The sequence below is a fragment of the Chelmon rostratus genome, chromosome 21 (genome assembly GCF_017976325.1).
Source record: "Chelmon rostratus isolate fCheRos1 chromosome 21, fCheRos1.pri, whole genome shotgun sequence".
NCBI classification, from domain to species: Eukaryota; Metazoa; Chordata; class Actinopteri; order Chaetodontiformes; family Chaetodontidae; genus Chelmon; species Chelmon rostratus.
Window position 1 is genome coordinate 13478561 of NC_055678.1, and position 27561 is coordinate 13506121.

Here is a 27561-nt window from a genome sequence, read left to right on the forward strand (position 1 = left end):
CAGTCAGTGGGTTTGGTTCCAAATTAATGTTTAACACCCAGGAAAGCATATGAAAAACTTCCCTCCAATATTTGTTAAGGCTTGAACAGGACCAGTACATATGGATGAGGGATGCTTCCACATTTTTACATTTGACACAGTATGGACTAACTTTGTACAATTTTTTAAAGAAAGATCATGTTCTGTTTCTCCTGTTGCAGTAGTACTTGCTGAAGCATTTGCAACCTGCGTCCCCCTTTGGCAAGCCGTAACCTCAGTAATCATGTCGTATCTCTCTGTGCAGCTCTAATTTGTGCACCAACTGCATAGTTGAAAGGCAGTCTCAGCTGAAGAGGCAAAGGTTAAATATTCAGGCCTTGGACGATGTCACGTGCGTGCACAACTAAAAAGCTTTTTTTTTCTTCGTTTCGCTGTTCAACCTGCTAACCACAACACAGGAAGACAGATTAAACAGACAGGAAGGAGCTGCAGTATCTCCAGCAACAGCACAGAGTCGCCATGAAGCTGCTTTGTGTTTGTGGCTTGTTTTAATTTGCTCGCTCATTTTCAACTAGACTTCACTCCTTAGAGATTCGTCCAATTCACAGCTGAAAATGTACTGCACCTGGCTCCCTGAGAATTATGGCGTTTCCATATAAAACATCAGTGTGGGCAGCGCTTTACATCCTTTGACGCCAAGAGACACCTTCCAGCAAGCCCCTGGTGAGTTACCCGAGTTTTGTGCAGCTGCACGCTGCACTTCAGTGTTTAAACCTTGCAGCTGCAGAAGGTTTTTAAAACTGACTGAAGCCGTAGACTTCAGCTTTCCGTCACAGCCTTCAGTCTGTATCTGCTCCAGGCTGAGGATGATGGAATAAAATATGGATCAACAGATTTTCAGTCACTTTGCCACAAGCTACAGTACATTTCTGGCACAACTTGCACTTCATAATTAACATGTTTTATGTAACAAACATCTGATATCTCTGACTTTATCTTTGCACTGTATGTTGCTTGCATGCTTGCATGCTTGCATCATGCAAATGACACTGCCTTTTATGCTTTTGCTTGCTGCAACGATGGTAATTTGTAATTTTACAGTACTGTGTTTCAGTAGTTACTGTCAGTTTTACACGGTGGCAGCTGTTTGACATGATCACCCCAGCACAATTCAGTCGTGTTGGCCTTTAAGAGTGGCTGTAAATCGAGAGCTGTGCCGGTCTGAGGTCTGGGTTTTTGAATTGAACTTCCTTTGAGAGAAATTACGTGATCAGCAACAAACCACACAGGAAGGCATTTGTCATTTCCCGTTTGTCTCAGTGAAACCTCAAACATCATATACATTAATGCTTTGCAGCACTGTTGCTGATATGCAAAATCATATTTACATTTTAGATGCAATGCAATGTGATTTGCAAAAGATGTAAAGAAGGAGGAGCGATAGCAGCTAATCAATTAGCATTCTTGTTTTCAATCAAGGCTGTGACATAATTTGAGAAGCACCTTAAATGCCCTGCACACTGCAGAACCTCCTAAAGTTTCAGAGAAACCAGGGCCGGGCACCATCCTGGCAGTGCCTGACCCCGCCAAACTGATCCAAAAGTGGACCAACAGGTGGAGCATGGGAGGAGTTGGAAGGGGGGCTGCGCCCACTTAGGTGACAGGGAGTGTACTATTTTATACCACTGGCACGGCTGAAAGTGGGTCTTGTTGTTCTAGAACATCTTCAGTCTTTAGCTTCCGTGATGTGACATCCATCCACGTTAAGTTACAGATAAGTGATTTAAATCAAATCCTCCAGCTGTGATTGGATCGTTCCACAGTGGGCTTGGCTCAGTGAGTTCAGCGTGATGCGGAGCGAGATGCGAAGATGTAGAGCAACTGTAATAACTTCACCCACATCCTCCCCTCACTCCTGTTCAGGAGGTCAGGGACTCTAGCTGAATGATGATGTTTTTCCATAATAGCTGGATGCTGCCAGAAAATCAGTCATTGCAGGTTTGATGAACACAATCGACCGTAACAGCAGAGCAGAAGAACGGATGTTTTTCTGGCATCCAGGTCTGTTTTTGTCAAGAAGGCCAGATTCTAATTTAAAAAAAATTGACGAAAGCACTTTCTCAAGTAATGCTGGAGTAATTTTCTCAAGAACAGCTCGTTAGCCTGAGGTAATTCACGTTCATCCATGTTCCTGCCGCCAGTGATGCTTTTTTCTGGCTGTACTAAGGCTGATTTCTCTCTTTTTCGTCTTTTTCATCTGTTGTTGTCTCAGTTATGTAAAGAATTTTGAATCAATATGTGTAATTACAACAAATATTAACATGTTGTTAAGTTACATCTGCACAACTTTTAGCTAATGAGAAAAGAGACTTTCAGAGGTCTGTAATATGTCTTCCTGAACCTGATGGCCTAAACCACAATGCTGAGCTGAGCTTGCAACACTCAGCTCAGCATTGCGGTTAAGGCCATCAGGCTCATGTCTAATGGATGAGTATAGACTCTCAGTGCACATGTAGAAAGCTAAATATCCATCAGTGAAATCTTTTGAACAGATTTGTTCATATGCCTTTCAACAGAAATACTCAGTAATGCATGACTTCATGCACAATGAAGTAAATTCACATTTGCAGCAACAACTGGACAATGTGAAGAGCCACGGCCACTCATGCTCAGTCTATGGCTGTTAATAATAATGCCGTTTGTGTTGTGCAGACACAAACAGGAACGTCTGAGGGCAGAAATTAGCAAACTCTCTCATGGAGAGTCAGGCACATTACGATTCTATCCTGGACCGAAGCAAACGCATTACGTGGCAGGACGACTGCTACGTGGATCTTCAGTCTGCGTCCTGCTCCCTCTCCTCACAAGCAGAAACAGAAGGTAAGAGCCCCTTTATCGGATTCGTCGTGCCTCTCATGCTCTCATGATCTGTCTGTCACTTTGTTTTGAGCAGCCAAGCTGTAGGAGCATACTGAGACACCCGTTCAAGAAACACTTTCCAGAAAAACAGCTATAGGAGCAAGTAGTTCCAGCAATACATCACGAGTCATGATGGTTGTAACAGCATCATTAAAGGGAATTTAGATGTAAAACAGACATTTACTATACTTTTATTTACAACAGAGCCAAAATCTGATCTCCAGGTCTGGTTCACCCCTCACTTGTGATGAATCCTCCACTGCTTTGACATTATCATCCATACTGTCCACATCATATTGACTCATATTCACATTCTTGCCGTACTTATCACGAACGGCAAGCCACAGAGGTGTGATCTGAGCCTTATCGGCAAAGCAACAGGAGCTGTGATTAACTAAACGAGGGGAAAAGGACAGCCTGTCCTCCATGGCTAAATTAAAGCTGCAGCCTGCTCAGTCAAACAACAGAGGGCAAGTACGGCAGTGGCGGTTAAAGATTGGAAAATCAAATGGGAGGGTGATGTCAGCTTTTTGAAACACCAAATTGGTGGGAACATATTTAAATATTAAGCGTTTGCCTGAAAGTTTCATTTAGATTTCCTATTTTCGGGGAGAGACAGCTGTCAGCATATGCCACACAATAATGAGTGAAGCTATTGTTTGCGACTGTCGCCTAGTAACTATTAATCACAACATGACATACCGCTCATCACGCCCGCTTACCAGTTTCCTGGGGGAAACCCTGATGCTGTTCAGCTTACAGGTGTTAGCCATTACTTCGGTCTTTCTGAAGAATTCAGAAGCAGAAAATGGCAGAAGTGCTCTTGAGGTTCTTTTGGAAACACTTACCTGGATGCTTCACCTGGAGTGCTTTTTTTTTTGTCTCACTCAGAGATGATGGAGTCTGTCTTTGTTACATATCCTGAAGAGGTTTTTTTGCTGTTGACGTCACCATAGACAAAACACATGTTCCTGGCAGATTTTCTTTTTTAAGGTTTGTATGGCTTTGAATTCAAGAAGGTGAACATGTGTTGGTTTTCTAGTCACTCCTAATTTTGCTGATAACTGTTTTTCAGCACGGTAATTGTTGCAGAAATCTTATAATAAGATGGAATTGATCTGTCATTACTGTGCCGGGGTGTTAGATTTTCTCTTCAAACGCGCTGTGGGAAAATCCTGAACTCTCCTTGTTTGGGCTAATTTATCGAATGGGTTTGATATGTAGCCCAAAGGTTCCCAACAATGTTCAAACCCAGAGAAATGTGTGATTTTATTCAAGGTAATGGTCTCATTCTGTAGCCTGTCAGTGGCGACACAGGAAACACCAGATGATGCTAAGGAGAGTGAGGACAGAAGTCAGTGAACATGGCTAAACATAGCATGAATAACATTTCAATACATCATTTGTCTGTGAACATTTCTGCCTGAGTCACAACAGATTTTTATCAGTGATGGTGGTTGTTTAACAGTAAAAACAACAGCTCCCACAACTCAAAATACAGCTTTTGGTGTGTGTGTGTGTGTGTGTGTGTGTGTGTGTGTGTGCGCGTGTGCGTGTGTGTGTATGTGTGTTATAAGGGATGTGTTCAACACAGGTCTTACAAAACGAACTGAAGGGGATGGACCTGATCATAGATATTAAATTCATTGTAAATGTAAGAGAAGGAAAAGAGAAGTGAAAAAGAACAGACTGTTATTCAGAATTACAGGTATTGTGCAAATTTGATTTCCCAACAGATCAAAAGGCAATTACAAAATAATCTAGAAAGTTTCCTTTGAATATTCATGGATATGTGGAGCAGTGGGCAGCACCGTGAACCCTCAGGCTATAACAAAACACATTCTATTGCAAAAATGATGCACAGAATGAGAATGACTGACATCAGGCCATTAATAACCTGCCATCAGTTTATTGTTTTCAATTCATCAATGATTGACAGATGATTTTTTTCTGTACTCGTCTGAAATAAAGACAAAAATGAAGCGATGTAAACCAGCTCTTCTTGCATGGCACCATGTTTTCCTTCTGTTCATCAAAAAGGGTCGTTCTAGCTCAAGAATCTGTCTTTGTTAATTGGTCTCATTAATCATTTCTTGCTTTTCGTCTTGGTTCAGATCTTGGCTGGATCCAAAAGCATCAAGACCAGCTGCGACGCTTCAGTACGACTTCCTTCCTGGAGGTGATGTTAACGCACCTGAGAAAGGTGGATGTGCTGAGCTCGGCTGAGGAAACTAAGATCAAGGAAGAGGGCCGGCTGCGGGACCAGGCTAACATGCTCACAACTATTGTCGCAGGCAAGGACACTCAAGGATCTGATGTCCTCCGGGGCTTCATAGAGAGCTCAGATTCACCGGTGGCTCGTCTCATCATAAACCATGGTAAGGGTCTTGAAATGGGATTTTGCTTTCTGTGTTGCCCGTTCTTTTAGATCATTTAGTGATAGCTGGGATTGTTGTTAGAATCCTATTCCATGTCAAATTGTCAAACTGAGCTTTTCAGTGCTGTGGTCAGTGTATGAAAATGTGTGTGCATGTGTGTATGTGTGTGCAAATGTAACGCATCTGACAGCATGTTGCACCCCTCTTGAGGTAAAAGTGTCATATAAACACAATCAATTTCCTGTCTAACTTCCTCATAATTATAAAATAATGAACCTGTCAATTTTCGTATCACTGACAATAACCTGCGCCAATTTCCTTCTCTGCAGATGCCATGGTGAAGGAGCACAAGGACATGCTGTTACGACGGTATGAGCAGTACAGAGAGAGAGACTCGGTCAGCTGCCCCAAACTGAACATCTCCTCTCGAACCTTACTTCTGGTCGATGGACTTTCCGACCTCCAGCAAAAAGAGCATGACTTAATGCAGGTGGGGGTGACTCGAGGAAGGAAGAGAAATCATCTCAGACAGCTCGGGCTGGCCAAACTCTTTGAGCCCCTGACCCGGGTCAGTTTACCTCCCAGGGTGTCCCTCACGGTCGGGGTAGCAGGTATTGGCAAGACGACCTGGGTCCGACACTTCATCAGACAGTGGAGCCAAGGGGCCATCTGTACAGACGTGAGCTTCGTCTTGCCTTTCACTTTTTGCGAGCTGAACTCATTGGAGAAGCTTTCTGCTGAGAGGCTGGTGAAAATGGCTTTTCCTCATTTAACAGACACCAGTCTGGTCCTGAACAGCCCTTGTCGCACACTGCTCATACTTGACGGTTTGGACGAATTCCGCTGCACTTTAAATTTCTCAGACGCAGCACCTTGCAACGACCCAAAGAAAGAAGTGTCCATTGATGACCTAGTTACTAACATCATCCGGGGGAATCTGCTCCCTGATGTGGCGGTGTGGGTGACCTCCAGGCCAGGGGTGGCCTCATTCATCCCTGGAGGATTGGTTGACAGGGTGACAGAGATCCCAGGATTCTGCCCGAAAGACATCCAGCTCTTCCTAAACCACCACTTCTCTGAGAGGGATTTTGCCAGTAAAATATGGGCACACTTGGAGTCCCATAAGATCTTAATGGTAATGTGCTACATACCATGCATTTGCTGGATAGTAGCTGATACTCTGATGTACATCATGCAGAACGGAACACAAGAAAGCCTACCTAAGACTTGTACCGAGCTGTACGCTCACTTTTGTTGCATGAGGGCAGAAGTGGGTGAACCAAGAGGCAGGGAGCCAGTAAAAATGGAGCACGTCCAGGGCAGCAATCGTAAACTGCTGGGGAATCTTGGACGACTGGCGTTTTATGGGCTCCTCAAGCACAAGTACACCTTCAGTGAGCAGGACCTCAGGGCCAGTGGGGTAGATCTACTGTTAACTCAGTGCAGTCTTGGAGCTGGAGTTCTCGTTCGGGAGGAGTCAGCCATACACACAACATACCGCTTCACTCATTTGACTCTCCAGGAGTTTCTTGCAGCTACTTTCTACCAGGTCTCCTCCAAGCGGGCCATCTTTGACTTATTCTCAGAGAGCACAATGTCTTGGCCCAAGATCGGTTTCCAGAACCACTTCAGAAATGCTTTTCAGCACTCGCAACAAGCCGAAGATGGTCACTTGGATGTGTTTGTGCGCTTCCTGACAGGCCTGCTGTCCTCAGCGGCACTGAAACCTCTCACTGGGCTCCTGGCCCTCGGGAAGGATGATGGCAATCAGAAGGCATGGGCAGCAGGGTTCTTGCAAGGCCTCTTGGACAGCGGCGGTGCTGTTGTGTCCCTGCGCACAGTCAACCTGGCTTATTGTTTGCAGGAGCTGCATCATACAGAGCTGTTGCGAAGCGTAGAGGAAGATTTACAGCTTGGTAGCCTAGCAGGGAAGTTATCACGGGCTCACTGCGTTGTGCTGGGCTACCTGCTGCATGTATCCCCACAGTGCTGTGAACAGACCAACCTAACAGGCATTCTGAACTACACAACAGTCAAATGTTTGCTCCCACAGCTGCTGTACTGCAGCCACCTCAGGTCAGCTATCTGAAACACTGTCTCTTAATAAACTAAAACTCAGGAGAAAGACTGATGGATGACACTTACAACTTATATATTCCACAGATTAGAGAATAATCACTTCAAAGATGATGTCATGGAATTGCTGGGAAGTCTCCTGAGCGCCAAAGACTGTCATATCCAGAAGATGAGGTGAGCTCACGCTCACATTTCAACTCCTTATCGATGTAAAGCAGGGGTGTCCAAACTTTTTTCACTGAGGGCCACATACAGAAAAATATAGGAGGGGCTGGGCCACTTTCTAGAGGTGAGGTATATAGCCTAACCTTCAATGTATTAAAGTTAGAAAAATCTATTCGAAGTTGATCAAATATGCTATATTGTTGAATATGATTACAGAAAAAAACTGCCTTCATGACAGCTTTCCGTGAATGGATTTTTTCTTGATTTATTCAGAAAAAGGGTTGGTAGGTCATTCTGAGAACAGCAGCCTCAGATTTCTTCTTAGTGAGGATGGTGATCCCCCACCGTACAGAGAAAGAACAATAAAGGGGAAAATGGGATGGGTCCATTTCAAGCTCGTTATTTAAGTTATTAGGCCTATTAACACACCTATTAACGTTCGTTGGAAACTGTTATCAAAATTGACAGACTGAACTGGACTTAATAACAGAAGTGCATATAACATCAGTTATTCTGGTGAGTATCAGCTGCTCTGGGTATTTAAATCGGCCGAGGCGCTGACCATCCACCTGCAGTGCTGATCCGGACAAATGTCACTTTGGAGCGATCGAATCTGCATCAGTTGAGATCAGCTGATTTTGCGCAGTGTGTGCGCTGTGCACAGCGATGTGTACTCTGCCTGTTAACAAGAAACACGCATATAAGAAAGTGGTGCACAAAAGTCGAGTAGTGACAGAACTGATGCGGCATTATTGATATTTGTCACACGTATACCTGCATACGAGTTATGTGCATGCATGCTTATTAACACACTGTAGATTACTGTAGAATATGTTTTTTAACTGAGCTAAAGTGGGAACGGCATTGCACTTGTTCTGTGATTATCTTTTTTTGGTGGGGCAGCTGCCTTGTTCAACAGTAGCTTCCCCTGGTGTTAAAACTAAGAAGTGCAATACACCCGGGCAAAAGTTTTAAGAGGCCATATTCTACTCTATTTATAAAAATTTCCTACGGGCCAATTAAAAATGGACTGCGGGCCGCAGTTGGCCCGCAGGCTGCAGTTTTATCACCCCTGATGTAAAGCAACACCTGAAGAACATTTTATTATCTAATAGTTCTGAACATACTTCCCTAATTGCTCCCATAAATGGTGAGACAATTTAGTGTCAGTTGTCTTGATTGCAAGAGACACTTATCATTACCACTTATCATGGGGTTGTAGGATTGGTGCACTGATGATGATGAATGTGATCATTAATATACCACATGACTAGCTTCTCTTATTCTCCCCCTCAGTTTGGCAGAGAACGCCATCAGCAACAAAGGTGCCAAAGCCCTGAGTCGAGCCCTCTTGGTGAACCGGACGCTAATTTCTCTCAAGTGAGAACTGTTCGCTGCCTTTGACTGATTACAGCTGCATTAAGTGAATGATCATTCACCCCTTGAGTTCATAAGAGGAAACTGCACTTAACTTGAGCTGGGGTGAAGATTTTGATACTCATTTGATTACTTTATGGTCAGGTTTGTGCTTATCTCCAAGTCACTGAATTTCGGCAGTTGCTATGGTCTTTGACGTCTCATTTCACAGGCAGATAGTTTGCTACACCCTGTTTCTCTCATGAGCTCTACCTTACTGCATATCATCTAACCAGTTGTTTATCATTTAGTCTCCGGAACAACAACATCGGCTCTAAAGGTGCAAGGTTCCTGGCAGAAGCTCTGAAAATGAACCAAGTCCTGGTATCAATCAAGTAGGTATAACTGTTATAGATTCTGGTTTATGCTGACAATGATCCTACAAAATCCCAGCATAGCACTTTGGGTTGGTCTAATTGCTCCCTCTCCACTCGTCAGCTTCCAGAACAATGCCATCGAGGAGGAAGGGGCTCAGGCGCTTGCAGAGGTACTGCAGTGCAACCGCAAACTGGTGTCTCTCAAGTGAGTTTAGTCCGCCTTTTACTGCTGCAAGTCCTATGTATAACACATGTGTCTGTTCATGCTTATGATGTGGAGTTTGTCTTTTTCACACGTGGAATGATTCAGTATACAGAAGAACACCATTGGAGCAGGAGGAGCCAAAAGGATTGCGGACGCGTTGAAGACGAACCGGACTCTCATGAAGCTGATGTAATCTAAATGACGTTGATTTTATCTTACTGCACTCTTTACACGCTCTTAAGCTCTTTCAAAGATGATTTTACTTTTCCATAACGTGTCCAGTCTATTTTTGTCCTTCTCTGCAGTCTCTGTAGCAACCAGCTTGGGGACAAAGGAACGATCGCTCTGGCGGAGGCTTTGACGGTCAACCACACGCTGCTCTCGCTTCAGTCAGTACCTTCCTCGCAGGAGTGCACCGGAGCCTCCTTGTCCTCCTTGACCCTCTATTCAAAAGTCTACTGCTCATGCACTTTGATGTTACAGTTGCGTTTAACCTTTCTTTTGGCAGACTTCAGAGTAACTCAATCAGCAACAGAGGGATGACAGCCTTAACCAAAGCACTTAGGCTGAACCGTGGTCTTGTCTCCTTGAAGTGAGTATTGAACTTGAGGCTTCTCCAGGTAGCTTCCCCAAGCCGACTTTCCTTCAGGACTTGATCCCAGAACAAAGTATCGCCATGGATCAGTTTATGAAAAGTGCTGCCTCGTGTTCTCTTGACCTGAGTCAACATTATCAGTTTTAATTAGACTGAATAATGATTACAGCCAGTTACAATTTGAGAGGGAATACTCATATTTGTCTGGTAAATAGAAAGAGCTGAAGTCTCTGAAGTCTAGCCATTGTTCCACTAGCTTCTTTAACTCACTGCAAGGTCTTATTCAGTACTGATCATTCAGAAAAACAAAACAAAACATCCCAATTAAACAATTTTAGATCTTTTTATTTTCAATTACCATCCTTATCCTTGTAGTTATTATTATTATAGTTATTATATGCATCATTACAGACTTTCATTAGGTTTTTTTGTTCTGGTTTCACTTCAGCTACAACTAGCAGCACATTAGCTTAGCTTTAGAGGTGCTGGTAGGGAGATTTTGGTAGTGTTGGACAGATGAGGCCATATATGGACATGGACTTCCTTGAAATTGAGACTTTTGATCATGACTTTTATCTATGTTTTTTACCTGTTAGTTTAAGGGAGAACTCAATCGGCGTGGAGGGAGCAAAGAACATGGCCCATGCCCTCCATGAGAACAATTCTCTACAAGACCTCGAGTGAGTCACCTCATTATTATCAGTAATTTAATGCCCCACAGAGGCATGGAAATATCCGGCTGCTCAGAAAATGTCACCCCCTCAGACTGTGGAACGCCGCTGAGGGCGATTATATGATAGAAAACTCCCACAAGATTATTGTGTGAACACTGCGACTATTTAAAGAAATGTGGTGACATTCAACATCTACATAGCTTTAAAAGTTCTTATGAAAATTTCTCCTTTAATCACCTTCACCCAATTACATTTTAGTGAAATTTTCTTCAAAACTTCAAAGCCACATTTTATCAGCTTGAAAGCAGACATATTGCAAAAGCCCTCATAGACTTAGAATCACACATGAAGAGGATAATGAAGCGCTTGGGTACCGTCTCTTTCTTTACTCTGTGGGATTGTCTGTAATATATTTACCGTGTATATGTGTGTGTCTTTGCATGTGTGTGTGTATCTCAGTCTCACAGCCAACCTGTTGCATGATGAGGGGGTTCAAGCTATAGCTGGCGCAATCAAGGTCAATCAAGGCCTCACCTCTTTGCAGTAAGTGAGGCTTGAAATGCAAACGCGAGCACGAGCCTGTGGGTAGCTCAGACGTCACTGGCTTCATTTAGTTTGAATGAAATGTTCATGTTCTGTTTTCAGTTAAAAAAAAAGCTTCATCAAAAACTTACTTGATTACAAGTAAACAAAAAATGAAGAGGTTCCCAGGACTCATTGCATATAGCCAAATTCATACAACATGTAATAGGCTTTAAAGATTGAAACCAGTAAATCCCAGCCCGACAATCACAGATTCTTCAAGCGTTTTACATTTATTCGTGCATGGAACACAGAAAATGTGACTTATGCAGCATTTGCCTCATACTTGACCTTAATGTGCCTCTCTTTCTCTTTGTGCAGTCTCCAGTGGAACTTCATCAAGTCCTCTGCCACTAAAGCTCTGGCCCATGCACTCCTCTCCAATGCCACGATGCAGCTCTTGGAGTAAGGCCAGTAGTTCAGATGTCTGTCATCGTCCACCTCATTTTGCTCTCCTCTTATTATGCATTCTCTTTTCTCTGCAATTAAATCACTCCGATATTTAAACGCCGGAAGTCTGGGCTGACATTACCATGAGTGAATGACGAGCCACAGGATTTCAATGACCCATCATTATCAATAAGCAGTTTTGAGAAATTCCAGGCACACAGTGTTATTGTTATGTCCAATTGTCACTGTGTGTGTTTGTGTCTCCCTCTTGTGCTGCAGTCTGCAGGAGAATGCCATTGGGAATGAAGGTGTCATTTTTCTTGCTGAAGCCCTGAAAACCAACGCGTCCCTGCGCACGCTGTGGTGGGTCCAGCTGTTGATCAGTATTTGTTTCTGTCTTCAAGTTAAGATAAATAAAGACTGTCGACAAGAGTCCTTTTTCGACACACATGCATATAAATGTACACAATATACAAGTTGTTACTGGTCAAAATCTTTTCTGTATCAATTTGTTGTTTCTATTCACATGTTCACTGCTTTATGTGCGTTCTCCTCAGTCTCCAGGGCGTGTCAGCGGGCACAAGTGGCGCCACTGCTTTGGCTAAAGCTCTGATGACCAACCAAACCCTGCAAACATTAGAGTGAGTCCAAGGTCTAAATGCCCCCTTGTTGTTTTGATTTAACTGGCCCCCATTTGGCTCAAATGACACCACTCAGGACTGCTGGGTTGATGAGCTGATGAGCACTGTTGCTCCTCTTGAAGCTAATTTTCATCTATTGCTCGGTCTGATAAACATTTATTTGCTCGTTTGTCTGCTTCACAGACTTTACTGGTCCCCATTTTGAATTTGAGCTTGTTTGTCTGTTCAAGCCTGACAATGTCAGCACCTGATTTAACTGGTCTGATTGTGGTCTGGCAAAGCTCACATCCTTTTGTGAGAGGTTTTGTTTTATTACATAGTATCTAGCATATCTAGTTGTATTAAAGCGCTTAGGGTAATGTTGTAAATTAAGCTGCAGAGCTGTTTTATTATTTTTTATATGATTTTTTAACCAGAGTGATGACGTGCATTGATTTTTCCAGTATTTCACTTCTTGGATTAACCAAAAACATACATTCTTGTCTTGTTTTTTGATCCATAAACAGCTTTATTGTCTAGAAAGTGCACTATGCTTTTAATTATAATAGATAGACAGCCTCAGCTCGAAAAGATTTTTTTTTTATTAAGGGTTTCTCTTGATCTTAATGGAAAGTTCATTAAATTTAAATTAAAATGTGTTTCACTCTGTAGGTATATTAGAATTAGGCAAAAATAGACAACAAATTCTGCTATTTAAACCAACCAAATAGCAGGGCATCAAAGAATCGACTGAACAGATGGACAGAAAACTCTGTGTCATGTCTCAGATTTATAAAAACAGTGTGAGGAAACGCTTTGTGAAGTGAAGGCTAGCAGAACAGAGCTGAATCCAGAGGAGGGTAGAGACTTCAGCTCCTTGTGAGACCACTCCATTTGTTCCATGCAACAAACACAGGGCGGCTCATTGTGAAGCTGTTCATTTCTCAAAGCGATTTTCACCCTGCGTTGGCACAACACGAAAAAGAGGTGACATAATGCGAGAGAAGTTCTGGTTTGATAAAAATCCTCCTTAGTATTCAGTTGTGTCTCAGATGCCTTTTGTCTGGAGACCTAATACAGAAATAATCCAGTCCAATATCTTGTATGTCTCTTTCCTTGTTGATGCTGCACGCTCTACCATTTATGTACAACTATTGTTCTGTTCTGTTTTGCACATTTTCCGCTGTTATAGTCTCCGTGGAAACACTGTAGGGATGGAGGGAGCCAAGGCTCTGGCCAACGCGCTGAAAAGCAACAGAAGCCTCAAGTCATTGAAGTAAGTCCTGACTGGAGCTCATCATGATGCACGTGAACCAAAACTTCAGTGTTTGTCCGGTTTAGAAAGCATAAGAACTGTCATTGGCAGCAGGGAACCCAATCACCGCTCTAGTTTGTTTACAACAGTCTATTTTGAGGCATTACAGCATTTTGAAAATAAAAGCTTTATACTTAAATCATTGGACGTTTGACTAAAGAAAGAAATCTTCTCTGTGTGCACCATCAGTCTGCAGGAGAACTCTCTGGGCATGGATGGAGCCATATTCATTGCAACAGCCTTGAAGGGAAACCACCAGTTGACATACATCAAGTGAGCTTTCTTATCCACACCTCTGCCTTTTCACTGTAATGTGCTCGTGTCACAGAGGGCGGCGTCTCGAGGACGGCCAAATGCCGCCTTTCTGCTTGTATTTAAAAAGTGACATCTGCGTCTGCAGTTTGCAGGGAAACGGCGTTGGAGAATCTGGAGCAAAGGTCATATCTGACGCCATACGAGCCAATGCGCCCGGCTGCGTGGTCGACATCTGACAAGAAAAGGGCAACTCAGACTGAGGAAGGTTACACATGTAGCACAGAAATAACAGCAGGCAGTGTAGAGAAATAGCTGTTAGCTATGTTATTTAACTAAACTCTAGCTGTATATTGATACTTGAATATCAATATTTGGAGATTGATATTTGCCTATTTATTGTGATGTTAATATTAAAGTGAAAAATAAATAACAATACACTCTGTCTGCTGAGCGGAGCTGCATCACCCTTAAGATGTCCTATTTAAGATGTCATTCTGTACATTTGCCCAATTTGCACAAATTAATTTGCTGTGTAGAAATAAAATGGATGAATTGGACTCTGCCGTTCACACAGCAGTTTTATTCCACACTCAGTCACACTCACGCTGGGCTGACACAATAACATTCAGAATGAAGCATCAGTTCACGAGAAGTGGACTGGCTTAATGTCTTTGACATTTTCTTACAAACGTAATCCACTTTGGCTCACAGCGGGAAAACAATAACACATTGTTTGACAGATGCCTCCATGAAAGTTAAATAAAAAACTGAATGGGAGAATGTGCACAACTCACACCTGTAAACATGTTGGCAACAGTGACAAAATAATCAAATACAGCCAAATGCTGTGAACGCCCCTTCTCACACAGTTCATTCATGAGCAACAATGGCTGCTCTGTGAAGTTTGTTTTATGGATTGAGTGTCTCCTTATTTCCTCTTGTGGATTGCTGTTTAACAAGCTCAGCTGATTTATACACACATCAGCATTTACCATTTTAGTAACTATTTTTGGTTTGTTTGTGGGCCTTTTCAGAAAACAAAGAACACGCATTTGCACGACATCTCAAGTCCACTGTGAGCTGTAAAGACTTAACACTGAACACAAAGTACAGCTGAGACTGAATGGCTTTAGTTTTGTATTGTGCTTGCTCAAAAAGCAAAGGCCTGGGAAAATTGTGACCCGATGATAAATGAAATGTTCAGGGAACATTTCTAACAAGAGTTGTTTTGTTTTTCAAATGTGGAAGCAAGTATTTTTTCTCTGTAGCTCTCAGACCTTCACACCTGCCATTTTTTGATTGAACTGATAACTTGATAAAGCAAGTTCAGTCACTTTGACAAAATGTAAGTAGTAAAGACAATGAATAAATGTAAATTTAACCTACAAAAACTAGAATAGCTCAGTTCAAAATCTAAAACGTATCACAGCACTTTGACTTAAAGAGAAAGTTTAATTTGATATAACTAAAAGGCGCTGTGATGTTTTACAGTGGACTGACAGGACAGCACAATGGGGTCAGTGGGTGTAATAATTACTGTACTTTGCTGTAAGTGCAAAAAATCAGCAGCTATAGAAACATGCACAGGGGCAATCACTGCAGGGACCCGAGTCAAAGTATATTTTGCCTGGGCAAGCTGTGAGCATGGGATGGAATACAGCAGGCACATATTTTCGGCCTGCGACAACCTGTCACCCTAGTCTCTAATTTCAGCTGTCTAATAAATAAAAAAATAATCCAAAAATCCATCTGATGTATTTTTCCTGCTGAGCCCTCAGGAAGCAGACGTCAATAAACTCACACAGAACACACGAAAGCCTCCCTGAGGCAGCTTTTTGAAAACAGATGTGATGATGGTAATTACAGCGTCTTTATGTTGAAGAGATAACATGTGACTTCATACAGCGGATTATTTCAACAGGCGCAGCCCCAGATTTATACAGCAGCTCTGTGAATATTTTTTTCAGCACCCGCACCATTATATTCTGCTTCTGTTCAGGATTTCTGAAGCTTTTCAGTTTTTGCAAACTGCTGTATTATTATCGGAATATTTTTAGGCATGTGCGTTTAAGGACTTTCATACTCTTGGGACTATCAGTCAATCAGTGAGAACACTACAGCAGTGCTCATTCAGGTCTTTTCCATCGCCCTCATTATTCCAAGCTCTGTAAAGGATCGTGTGCACATTTCTAACTCATTGTATTGATGGTATCGCCCTTGTAAGGCTCAAAGTACTGTCAAATTTTCAAAGGACTTGACTAAAGGGTGTGTCAGAAACATACCTGTGAACCCTCCTGCTTTTCCTGGGATTCTCTGTATTTTATCCTCCTCTTCCACTGTCCTCCCGTTTAAATATTTTCCACTAAATCTGTTGTATTTTTAACTTTTCTAAAAAGGGTTGACAGGAGGCATAATTGCCTATTCGCTGTGTTTACTAACCCCCCCCCCCCCCCCCCCCCCTTATGTAGACTTAAAGAAGAGCAACATCAGTCAAAGTCATGCTTTTCAGAAAACATGCCATATGAGTTTTAGTGTACCACAAGGAGGGAAGAGCGATAAATCTGTCTTCTTCTTGGGGTGTTGTCGATCTGCACCACTAATACAACTAGTTATTGCTTTTCTTTTCATCTGGCAGTTCATACATTTCACATAATTTGAATTTCCCAGCAGAGAGGTTTTCTATATATAAAAAAAAACATGTCTTGCCCTAAATCTACACCAGGATTTGTAATAGCACTCAAATGCAACACAGGTTTCAAATCACAATTTGATGCCCTTTCATTCAGTCTATATGACATGATGATATGAATTTAGAGATGAAATAAATAAAATGGCAATCCCACTCCCCAAAAATATCTGTTCTGCTGCTGTCAAGCATCAGTCCTGGCTCTCATCAGGCCTGCCACTTTCTCAACTATGTTCTTATTCAAGCAGCACCTGTTTTTTCCCACTCTTGGCCTCCAGACTAGACTCATCAGATGCAACATTATCCTCATGTAACCTGAAGTCCTCCACATATACTTCAACACTGAAAAACAATTACGATTCATATGCAGAGTGGATGGTGGAGCCTCTTTTCAGCTCTTTCCATTTCTTGAAGACAATAAATAAAGTTCAACTGAGGTTCGGCTCTGAGAAATGAAATCACAGAAACAGACTGCAGGATGAAAAGAATGAAATCAAAACCAGAATGAAGACATAAACGCTAAAACATCCCCAGACAGGTTGTGCTCAAGCCCTCCTCGCCTTTATTAATCTCCTGAGATCCGGGCAAAGGAGTGATTTCTTGAGGAGGACAGTAAACAAAGCTAGAAGGGAAACCTATCCGTGGTTTCATTATCACTGCAAACTCTCTAATCTGCTGTGGTATAAATGTTCTCATCTGAGAAGCGATTTTTCCACATTTACTGCCAAAAACACAAACATTGAAAACCTGTCAATATCAAGGACCTCATTATACTTTATATAGATCTAGTCAAAGGCCTATAATCTGGGCTAGTCTGTATCGTGAATATACAGCCTGTTATCTTAACTTAGCACAGAGACGGGGAACAGGGGAAACAAGCTGGCTTCACTCTGTCCAAAGGTAACAAAACCTACCAAAATCGGTGCAAAAACTGAAGAGTAACAACATGTCAACAAAAAAAAAAATATATATATATATATATATATATATATATATATATATATATATATATATATATATATAATGTGTTATTGGGCGCTGGAAAACACATTTTGCTAGGTAACAAGTTTGTGCATAAGTAACCAAATAAGTAAACAATTTCTGAACAGATCATTCAAATATGTTAAGGCTGATTCAAACTTGTTCGGTTGTTTTTCACACAAACATGAGTAGTTAACGAACTAAGCAAGAGACAGTGAGACAGTGAGTGTCTTTCTAAAACAGCTGACTGTAGTTGGGAGGTATCTTCATGTCAGAATGTGAGAAAATGACTTTCACAGTGCTCACTTTTAAAGTTTTATTCAAACTTCCGTTCAGTCCGATTCTGGGAGTGTCACACTTGAAAATGGGAACTGTTACATTTTAATCTGTGCATTTGGAAACCCCAACACCAAAAACGATTCGAAAAGTTTGTGTCTTAAGGTGTGTGTGAGTGTGTGTGCGTGTGTGTGTGTGTGTGTGGGCTTTGTGGAGGTGTGTTGAAGTCTGGAGCTCAGCCAGCTGGTACAGTAGGATTACTTTAAATTAAATTGTATTTAAAAAAAGGAAATCCAAAGCAAGATGTTTTCAGTACATCCTGATCCCCTACTGGAGCCCCCTGCCTGTGAGCCAAGATCAACCTTTAACAAACATTTATTCTCATCCGATTGATTCCTCAAGGCCATCTCCTTCATGATCTGCACCACACTGAGCAGATCTCCGGTAACTCTTTCAAAATGATTGGTGATCAATTTAAGAACCAAAATTGAATTACGCAGCGCACCATATGTACAGCAAAGGTAATTTGGCTATCTCAGCACATATTGGCTTCCAGTCTACTACACGCAGGGATAATATGCAACCATATTCCTGCAATTCCTGAGAATTGTTGTCGATATCCTGTCAATCATGTCCAGGCCCACTGAAGAGATCCTGACTCGATGAGGCTTGTAAATAAGATTTAGGAACGATCATGTTGATTATTTATGCTGTTAGGGCCATGGGGTCAAGATTAAGAGTATGGAAAAATCAGAATTTATGCAAAGAGATAACATCAAACCAGTTATAGCTGGCAGCTTTCAACATTCTTCTTGTATAACAGCGTGGGCAAAGTAAATTTCATGGAACTAAAAGAAAGTTAGCGTGGAACCCCTTTGTCCAGGTTAATGGGGGTTGACTGTCAAATTCCAGCATGTGTAAACAAGAGAAAGTGCACATGCTGGGCAGGCTGTCATTCTATCACAGTGCAAATAAAGTCTTTACAGCTGAAATGGATATTAAATGGATATTTAATGGATATTAAATATTCCAGTAACCTAAAGCTCCTGAAAACCTGTGACAGATGTGACAGATCAGAATTTGTTTAGTAATAATGGATCCAGTGAGGATTTTTTGGTTTCTCACACTCATAAAAAGAGGTTGTGAAAAAGTGTAAATATCAAACAATGATGGGCTACAGTATGTTATCATGTCTAACATTTTCTATTTGGAAGTACATGTTCTATTGGCCAATGAATTGTTAGGTGACATTAAATATACAGCTGGAGATCATTCACAGCGATCCTGTCCCCAGATGAATGTCGTATTAATGTATCACCCTGTTGTCATGGTGACATTAATGACGTTGCTTGACGGGTGAATTTGCAGGAAGCTCGTAAGTTGCAGAGACAGAATGTGTCTCTTTTCCTCTCACACACAGCTTCTACAACTGGTGCAAATGTAGTTGTAGGAAAATGTCTGAGTCTGAGAAAAATATGAGCCCTGTCTGTTATGTTGATTAAATATTATTTTGACAAGTTTTAGAACCCCTGGTATACTGTAGGTTAAAAACAGAGAAAGTCAGAGTCTTATGGATATCCAGTACATATACATTAGATCTAGGATTATCCACACCAGTGGATACCTGAACCCTAAACCTGAGTATTTGGGTAAAACAGAAAAAAAGGGAGAAAAGAGGGAGAGGATGCATGTACATTTGAGTAAGATCACCTCTTCGATACCATTTGACATTCTGATACTGAAGTCAAAGTCCACAGCAGAACCCAGGAAGATGCTGGACTGAGCAGGAGCCCAGCAGACGATACAGACGAAATAGGATTAGTTGCATGTAACAGGCAATGAGCAAATGTTAACAAGGAAAAGGGCTGAAAACATAGGATAGGATGAAGCGCTGCTCAGGGCTCCGGCACACCTGTCTCCACTCAGGCCATCATACACCACACAGACTCACAGGAGCAGAGAGAGAGAGTCTGGGGGAGACCGGAGGTTTCACTTCCTAATCCTAATTCATTTAACCATCCTTTTCTTTCGAATACTTTGTGTGAATCTTACAAGATCACACTTCATCTCATCTTGATTCAGCTCCTGCAGAGCTTAAACCATCTTGACATACATTTGCCATGAGTCTGCTTGAATTCCACCGAGTGGTTTGTGTACAGTGATGACAAGGAGGATGCTACACCTGGATGATGGGGTGTTTTTTCCTTAATTAATAATTATATAATCAATTATAGATATTATAATGATTTCCATGCAGTCACTTTGATTGAGAGTAAAAGCCTGTGAGCCGAACATAAATCCACTTGTAAAAAAAGGATTGGCTTTAATGGCCTTTTCCTTTCTAAACTAAATGTGTCTTTTGCTCATTCAAAGCGTGCATTTGGAGGCATCCCTCTACGCTCGTGCTTGACAAGGAAAAAAACAAAATTGATCCCTTTATCAATGGCTTATTCCATGTCCGTCTAATCGATACAGGGATCCAAAGGGAGCGAAAACGCAGCACCTACTGGTAGTTTTAGAGGACTCTAATAGCGACAGCAGGCTGTTTGTAACGAAGAGACGCTTGGTTCTGCATTTGTTCAATACGCACGCACAATAGCGATGAATGCCAGCGGATGAATCGATGGATTCAAAGTGATTCCGTGCTGGGCGGAGCGTCACAGCCACGCAGGCTGCTCCGCGCAGCTTCAGCTGCAGCTGCGTTCAGGACGGAGCATCTGCACACCGCATCCCTGAGAGCAAAGGACCGCCAATTTGTGAGTGACATGCTTTCCTTTATTTGATTACAATAGTAGCCCACTAGAACTGTTTTAAACTGTTTTAAAAGAAAATGAAGGGGGTTTTATCCAAAAAAGAAAAAAAACGCACTGCAGCCTACATTTTTAAGAGACATGTGAAACCTCAACATTCTGCAAGTAAGATGAAGAAGCCTGATTAACGATGTAAGAAGTTGTTTTATTTTTTTTCGGCTGATGCACATACATTTTGATGGCCATTAAAAATATTTTGCCACTAATTCTCCCTATTTGGACTCAAGCATATAGGGATTAGAAAAAAAAGACGTGTATATAACAGAAAAAAGATAATCATTGTCATCATAGCCGACTTTTGGGCAGATATGGATTTGAAGTGCTGAAAGAAGCCTGGAACTATAAACCTACATCAGTTAAAACCGTCTAAGTTGTGATGTAAGCTGGCTATGGTGGCTTTCATACCCTGCTCATCTGCTTGTGCTACATGCTCTGCTGTGATATTCATGCTTTTTCATTTTCTTTCTCTTTATGGTTTTATAATGCCTTACATTACTTGCAAAATAATAGAATATACTAGGTCTAAATCATAAGTTTGAGAAGCTAATTTAAAATGTGTTCCTTTACTATGTCATGTGGCCTGGAGTCCTGTTGAGCCTATACATAAGTGGTCTGAAATGCACCAACTCACAGCAAGACGGGAGGCAAGTAGACCTGGAATGGCATGTGAGTCACATCACAGCTGCTGTTTCTGTAAGCCCAGTTCTGTCCTGGCTGGACAACAGAGTTTCAACTTTGCTCTTGGGTCACACTTGTGAGGTTGAGTTGTTTGGAATCTAAACAGTCGAGGATCAATCTGATCTCGGGTGGAGTTGAGGAGGGATATAAGCTTTAGGTGAGAGAAATGGGAGGGAAAGGAGGCCGTGTAAAGCCCTCAAATTGTTCATGGCAAGTAGACTTTTTCTTCCCCAATAGGGTAGGTGACATTATGCCCCCTGCCATCATGTCAAACAAAGCAGGGGAGACCTCCACATGGGGCAGCTCCTGGATTTTCAAGAAATTAGACCCAACGTGCTCTCCTTCCTGGAGCTGCCACAGGCAATGACTGTCAAATGCCACCTACCAGGAGAGAGACAGCAGGTCTGCTTTGGCAGCTCGTTGACACACGGATGCAGGCTGCGCTGAGCCTGAGGTGCAGCCGTCACAGACAACGTGGACACGTGGCCGCCTGAGATCACTTTGCCAACAAATGGGCTTCCATTATATCAGGACCTCATCTGGGGACGCAGCACCGCTATAGGCCACACTGCCAGCCTAAAATATTTGTCAACAACATTACTGTCTTCAGAATCACACATTACTCATAGCCCTAACGGGGCAGCAGGTGATCAGAAGGAACTGGCAAGACCTTCACCAGAACCAGATGTCCATGGTTAAACACAGTCACCAGAGCCCTTCAATTTGACTGACGACAGCCTGCCCTGAAGGAGACAGATCTCTCAACTATATTTAGAGAATCAAGTAATTCCCGATAACAGGCCAAGGGAATTTCAAAATAGATCAATAAAAATGAATATAAGGAAAATGGGCACTTATCAATTGTTATAATTTCAATCGTTTGAGGAGGAGACTGTATTAATGCACTGTTTGGCTTCATCAGTCACAAAAAGATGGGTTGTAAATTTGCATATGGTATTTACATTAGATCAAAAATATGAAAAAATATAGTCTGAAAACATTCATGTCTTTGAAAAGATTTCTTTTGGCTCATTTTTATCAAAATTGTTGAAACCAGACACATTTTGCAGACTTTTCTAGAAATCAGACACTAGTGCATGTCTCTACCGTACAACTAGGAGAAAATTAAAGAAAATTTCAAAGAGGAAATTTAAATGATTATAATAATTAAGTAACCTGATTCTCAGCTTAGTGCACAACCCCATCAGTGATGGTGACCTGATACCAGTGTGTATACGTGGTCATGAGAGAGGAAATAAGGGAAAGGCCAGAAAAAATAAGAACAGGCTCTTCAAGTTTAATGCTATTAGAGAAGTTTTGTGAAAGCCGGTAAAGTGGCTTGAAAATATGTAGACCTAAGATTTGCTTTAAAAAGCTTAGTGCTTGTGGCAGGAACAGAGTTGAAATTGGATGATAATTCATATCCTCGCAACATGATTGGTCGCTGGGCAACAGCCACCAATTTATCTTTATGTTTGAAGTCTTTCTTCGTCGTGAGTATGCAGGAAGCAGCATTCACGAACTACAGCAATTTAAGTTTTTATCACTCAAAGGCTGCAGTCCATTTTGAAATTTTTGGAATAGCCCACGCTATTTTATTGACAATGCAGATCAATTGACGGATGGATACACAGTCCTGAAAACGTCTTTCAGCTACAGCATGAACGATGGGCAGCACTTAATCAGCTCAACACATGGTTTGCTCTTTCAGCAGTCAGAGTCGTCGTGTTTTTCCTCCTCTCAGCCTTCCTGATCAGACAGAACAAGTCCGCACTCATGAACAGGACACACAACATCATGGCTTTGATCTGCCTGCTCTCTCTCAAACTGCCTCAGGTTAGTCTTCGATGACTTTTCGAGTAACTCGGCATCAGAACTTTTTATCTTCAGATGCTTCTTCCAACCAAAGGAAGCGAAAGTGTTTTTACATCAATGTCCTTGCAGATAGAGACGACCAGTGGGAAAGTCTTAGAGGAGACTTATCAGAAGTGGGTCCAGTATAAAGAAGAATGTGCCAGAATGATAGAAAATGAGCCGCTCCTCCAAGGTAAGGACAAACGCCATTCGGTTAGTATCGAGTCATCATGCAAAAGTGAAGATGTGGAATATCTTTCCGGTTTCTCGTTGTTTGCCTTTCTTGCAGGCTTGTTCTGTAACAGGACATTTGACAGATACGCCTGCTGGCCAGACACTCCTGCCAGCTCTGTGGTCAACATCTCATGCCCTTTCTACCTGCCCTGGTATGACAAAGGTAAGTCACGCTTTTAGTGTGTTATGTACCACTACGCCCTCCCCCACCCTTTTACAGTCCTACTGGCTCTAGCTTCATATTCACCATAAAAGTAATCTCATCTAACTTTCAGCAAGTATGCAAATTACAATGTTTATGAAACCTGATTGGATTATTTTGCATGTATGGGCTATTCGGTCATTGTGCATGATTGTGCATGTGTCTTTGTGGACTAGCAACCTACCCGGGGTATTAACCTGTTTCCTGCCCGGTGTACATCGCTACTGCTTTCAACCCCATGTGAGTTCACTGAGGAATGAGCAGGTAATGACCATTTCTCCCGCAGTGTCCCAGGGTGTTGTGCGTCGGCGGTGTGGCTCTGATGGCCTGTGGGAGAGAGAGGACAGTGGGCAGGTGTGGCGAGACATGACCCAGTGTGAGGAGGAAGAAGAGGTCACATCTCAGGAGGTGGGGCGACCAAAAGGCACTGCTGGGTTGTTTCTTGTCAGATACAGGTCATTATATTAACATGAGGAGTTCGAATAAGGCCACAGGTAACCAATGCTGGAGGGATAACATGGAGGAAATGTGCTCAGAGTTTGTAGTTTCATTTCTGTTTTAACAAACTGGAGGTTTTCAGCTGAATCCTGGGAAAATTGAGCTACAGTGAGCGTTGTTCACTCTGACAGGAGAGAAGTGCTCTGGAGCACTTAAATGTTTTGAGAAAATTAAGTTTGAGTCTAAAACTATACCAGATCTCCAAGTTCCCGTGCACAGTGGAAGCCCACATATTACGTGTACTGTAGGGCAAAATGCTATCAGAATACCATCACTCAAGGCTTTCTGTCTGCAAAATTGTGAGTGTTTTAACGGAGGAGAGATCGGATGGGTTTGTGACTTTCAGCTCTCACCTCTCTCTCTTTCCCACGACAAATGTTCCCAATGACAGTCATGTCTTTCATGAAACACATGAATGTTATGTGAAAAAACAAAATGGCTCCATGAGGTACAATAGCTGATTAAGTCATTTATAAAGTCTGACATTCAAAAGGTCACTGGTGTTGATTCATTGGTGGAATGTAGCTAATCACTCAAGTGCTTGTACTCACATTTTATGCAACTTTATGCTTCTAAAAATTTTGTACTATTTAATCCTTAGCATTTGTTTGACAGCTTTAGTTACTAGTTACGTATGTACTTCCAAATGTGAATGTCTTTACAGCTGTGGTTCAAACAACTGATGGTGAGCTTCAGGATGTTGTACACTGTCGGCTACTCCCTGTCCCTCCTCACGCTCACCACGGCTCTTATCATTCTTCTGAGCTTTAGGTAAGCTGTCCAACAGCTCAGATAAGACGGTGCAACAGCAGTTCTAAATACAAATGAGATACCAGACAATTGTCAAGCTCTTCTGTGTTTATAGCAATCCAGTACTACTACAGGCACAGAAGATTGCATTATGTAAGCAAATATTGAATGGAATTGACAGATTCTACTTTTGCAGTGGTGTGGGAGTGATTTTTACAACATTTAGTGTGCACAATGATTCAGAAGAAAGCAAAGTGATTACAGGGTGATCGAACAATGATGATAAATGAAAAAAGAAAGAAAAAGTCTTTGCATATTAAGTGCTTTTGCAGGTCTGATGAAAAAGAAGGAAACCAAAAAAAATTAAGAACAGAGATGCTATAAAAATAAATAGATATTTAAAGCAAAATTCAAATTCTTGGTACTTTAATGTCCCCTCACAGGAAACTGCATTGCACCAGGAATTACATTCATGCCAACCTCTTCCTGTCCCTCATCCTGCGAGCTGTGTCCGTCATTGTTAAGGACACCATGCTGGAACGCCACTGGGGACGAGAGATCAGAAAACAGACCGATGTGAGAGAGATGCTCACTCACCAGGTAGATCCTGAAATCTACTGATGATGGTTTGCTGTTGTTTATTTGTTGTAATTCACCACTGAAAGTGTATATACGTAAAAAAAACATTCAGACACAGTAGTGAGGCAAGTTTAAACATTAGCCCTGCAGTATGCAATATGGATTTTCTCTGTCCATTTTGTCCATAGGCTGCTATTGGCTGCAGGGTAGCACAGGTGTTGATGCAGTACTGCGTCCTGGCCAATCACTATTGGTTCTTCGGAGAGGCAGTTTATTTACACTCTGTGCTTATTGCCTCAGTGTTCATCGACAACAACAAATACTTACCTTACATCTGTCTTGGCTGGGGTAAGTTCCATCAATTTTTCTGCGTCTCATTACCTTGAATTGTAGGAGACATTTCCCCTTTCAGCATTCTTTAAAGCTAAATCCACTTCACCTACGAGCACCTCACTACAGAGAGCTCACATCTGAAATGCAGACACATTTCAACAATGGACACTTCTCTCTGTCATCCCTCTGCCCCTCTCGAGTGCACCTGTTAACAACAACTGCAACACTAATGTACGTTTCCTCCATGGATGCCATGGAAACAAACATTTCACACCAATCTTTAATGTCCTCATCTTAGGAACTCCACTTCTATTTGTGGTTCCCTGGGTAGTGATGAAGCTATTTAAAGAAAACAAAGAGTAAGTGTGTGTGCATGTGTGTGAAGTGATCACATCATGTGTAGACCTCCTGACCCCACTGATTCAGATTACACAGTGGAGAAATGGTACTTTATTGTCTTCTCAGGTGTTGGGCCGTGAATGAGAACATGAACTACTGGTGGATAATCCGTTTCCCGATTCTTTTTGCTTCACTAGTAAGGATGCAAATAGTGAAGACAGTGTTTAGCTGCATACCTTGCCATCATCTGACATATTGTACTCTGTATGATAAATGATATATGATATTTTTGCACAAGATACAACAATTGATATTTTTGATTTCCTGATCAACAGATCAACTTTCTGATTTTCATGAAGATCCTGAAGGTCATTCTTTCCAAATTACGGGCCAACAACCGCAGTGGATACCCTGATTACAAACTTCGGCAAGTTGTATTTTTCAGTGATGATAAATTTGATTGATTTGACTCTTCCATTTGATTTTCAAGCCAATTCCATGACTCTGGCTGTGGCAGAAAAGCAGTGATGGCCTGGTAGTAGAAGAGGGAACAAAGGCGTAGCCAGAAAAATAAATGCTGAGAAAAAACAATATTTGCTTGGAGTGTGAATGTATGGTGTTTTGACAGATTGCTCTGCTGTTTGATTCGTCCTCTTAGGCTTGCCAAAGCGACCCTTACTCTCATCCCTCTGTTTGGGATTCATGAAATCATCTTCATCTTTGCTACAGATGAGCAGACAACAGGCATCCTGCGCTACATTAAAGTCTTCTTCACCCTTTTTCTCAATTCATTTCAGGCAAGTCCAGTTGGAACAGGGAGTGACCGCTTGCTGTAAATGTCTAAACATTATCTAATGTGTTCCTGTATGACAAAAAAGTACATGTTATTTAACTGAAATGCACATTTCTTAAAATATGGCCTTTCTACAGGGCTTTCTGGTGGCTGTGCTCTACTGCTATGCCAATAAAGAGGTTTGTTTCATCTTATATTCTTATATCATTTTTACTGATTTGCCATTTGTACCAGTCACAGTATCTGAGAGACAACATACATGTGTCAGCATGGGTGTAAAATTGGAAAATTTAGCTTAAATCATATTAAAACATTGTTATTAGTCCTGATGATGGTGTATTCATCTTCATCAGAAGCCCATGTAGGGTTGTCAGGAGGGGACTTGATTCCAAGGTGGATGACTTTCCAGTCATGTGAGCCTGGAAAACTTCCCAAAAAGGGTGCGTGAAATGGCACATTAACTTTGAAATGGCTCACCTCCACTCTGCACTGCAGGTGAGGACAGAGCTGAGGAGGAAGCTACGCAGCTGGAGGATAGAGGCTGAGATCGCATGCTGTGGACAGTGACTAGCCGTCCTTGATTCTCGAGTAGACACTTTTTCCATCGCCACAGTGCCAGAGCGCAACAGATCCTCTGCCACAACGACGAGGGCAATGCCTGA

General features: G+C 42.0%; 2 protein-coding genes across 3 annotated transcripts; both read left to right on the plus strand.

The window, feature by feature from the left end:
• Positions 1-471: 471 nt before the first annotated feature.
• Positions 472-14437, plus strand: nlrc3 (NLR family, CARD domain containing 3). Of its 2 annotated transcripts, none has more exons than XM_041962763.1 (19): positions 472-702; positions 2692-2859; positions 5013-5276; positions 5606-7352; positions 7440-7526; positions 8814-8897; positions 9185-9268; positions 9372-9455; positions 9561-9644; positions 9761-9844; positions 9964-10047; positions 10647-10730; positions 11184-11267; positions 11628-11711; positions 11976-12059; positions 12254-12337; positions 13509-13592; positions 13821-13904; positions 14032-14437. In XM_041962763.1, the coding sequence occupies exons 2-19, from the start codon at positions 2736-2738 to the stop codon at positions 14120-14122; spliced, it is 3405 nt and encodes a 1134-aa protein (XP_041818697.1). In that variant the 5' UTR covers positions 472-702; positions 2692-2735; the 3' UTR covers positions 14123-14437. The 2 variants fall into 2 exon arrangements, with proteins under 2 accessions (XP_041818697.1, XP_041818698.1); XM_041962764.1 differs by lacking the exon at positions 472-702 and adding an exon at positions 3790-3891 and having other exon boundaries at positions 2757-2859.
• Positions 14438-23093: 8656 nt separating this feature from the next.
• Positions 23094-27466, plus strand: LOC121625308 (glucagon receptor-like). The gene is made up of 13 exons (XM_041963394.1): positions 23094-23153; positions 23262-23364; positions 23461-23568; positions 23894-24015; positions 24770-24876; positions 25299-25455; positions 25623-25782; positions 26066-26126; positions 26233-26302; positions 26442-26533; positions 26765-26903; positions 27037-27078; positions 27395-27466. Exons 1-13 carry the CDS (start codon positions 23094-23096, stop codon positions 27464-27466), a joined length of 1293 nt encoding a protein of 430 aa, XP_041819328.1.
• Positions 27467-27561: the final 95 nt, after the last annotated feature.

Excerpts from the sequence above, each read along its gene's own strand:
- nlrc3 (XM_041962763.1), top strand. The coding sequence starts at position 2,736 with ATGGAGAGTCAGGCACATTACGATTCTATCCTGGACCGAAGCAAACGC. Across the intron at positions 7,527-8,813 it reads TGTCATATCCAGAAGATGAG|TTTGGCAGAGAACGCCATCA; the intron begins GTGAGCTCACGC and ends TCTCCCCCTCAG. Across the intron at positions 9,269-9,371 it reads CAAGTCCTGGTATCAATCAA|CTTCCAGAACAATGCCATCG; the intron begins GTAGGTATAACT and ends TCCACTCGTCAG.
- LOC121625308 (XM_041963394.1), top strand. The coding sequence starts at position 23,094 with ATGAACAGGACACACAACATCATGGCTTTGATCTGCCTGCTCTCTCTC. Across the intron at positions 26,127-26,232 it reads CTATTTAAAGAAAACAAAGA|GTGTTGGGCCGTGAATGAGA; the intron begins GTAAGTGTGTGT and ends TTGTCTTCTCAG. Across the intron at positions 26,904-27,036 it reads TTTTTCTCAATTCATTTCAG|GGCTTTCTGGTGGCTGTGCT; the intron begins GCAAGTCCAGTT and ends GCCTTTCTACAG.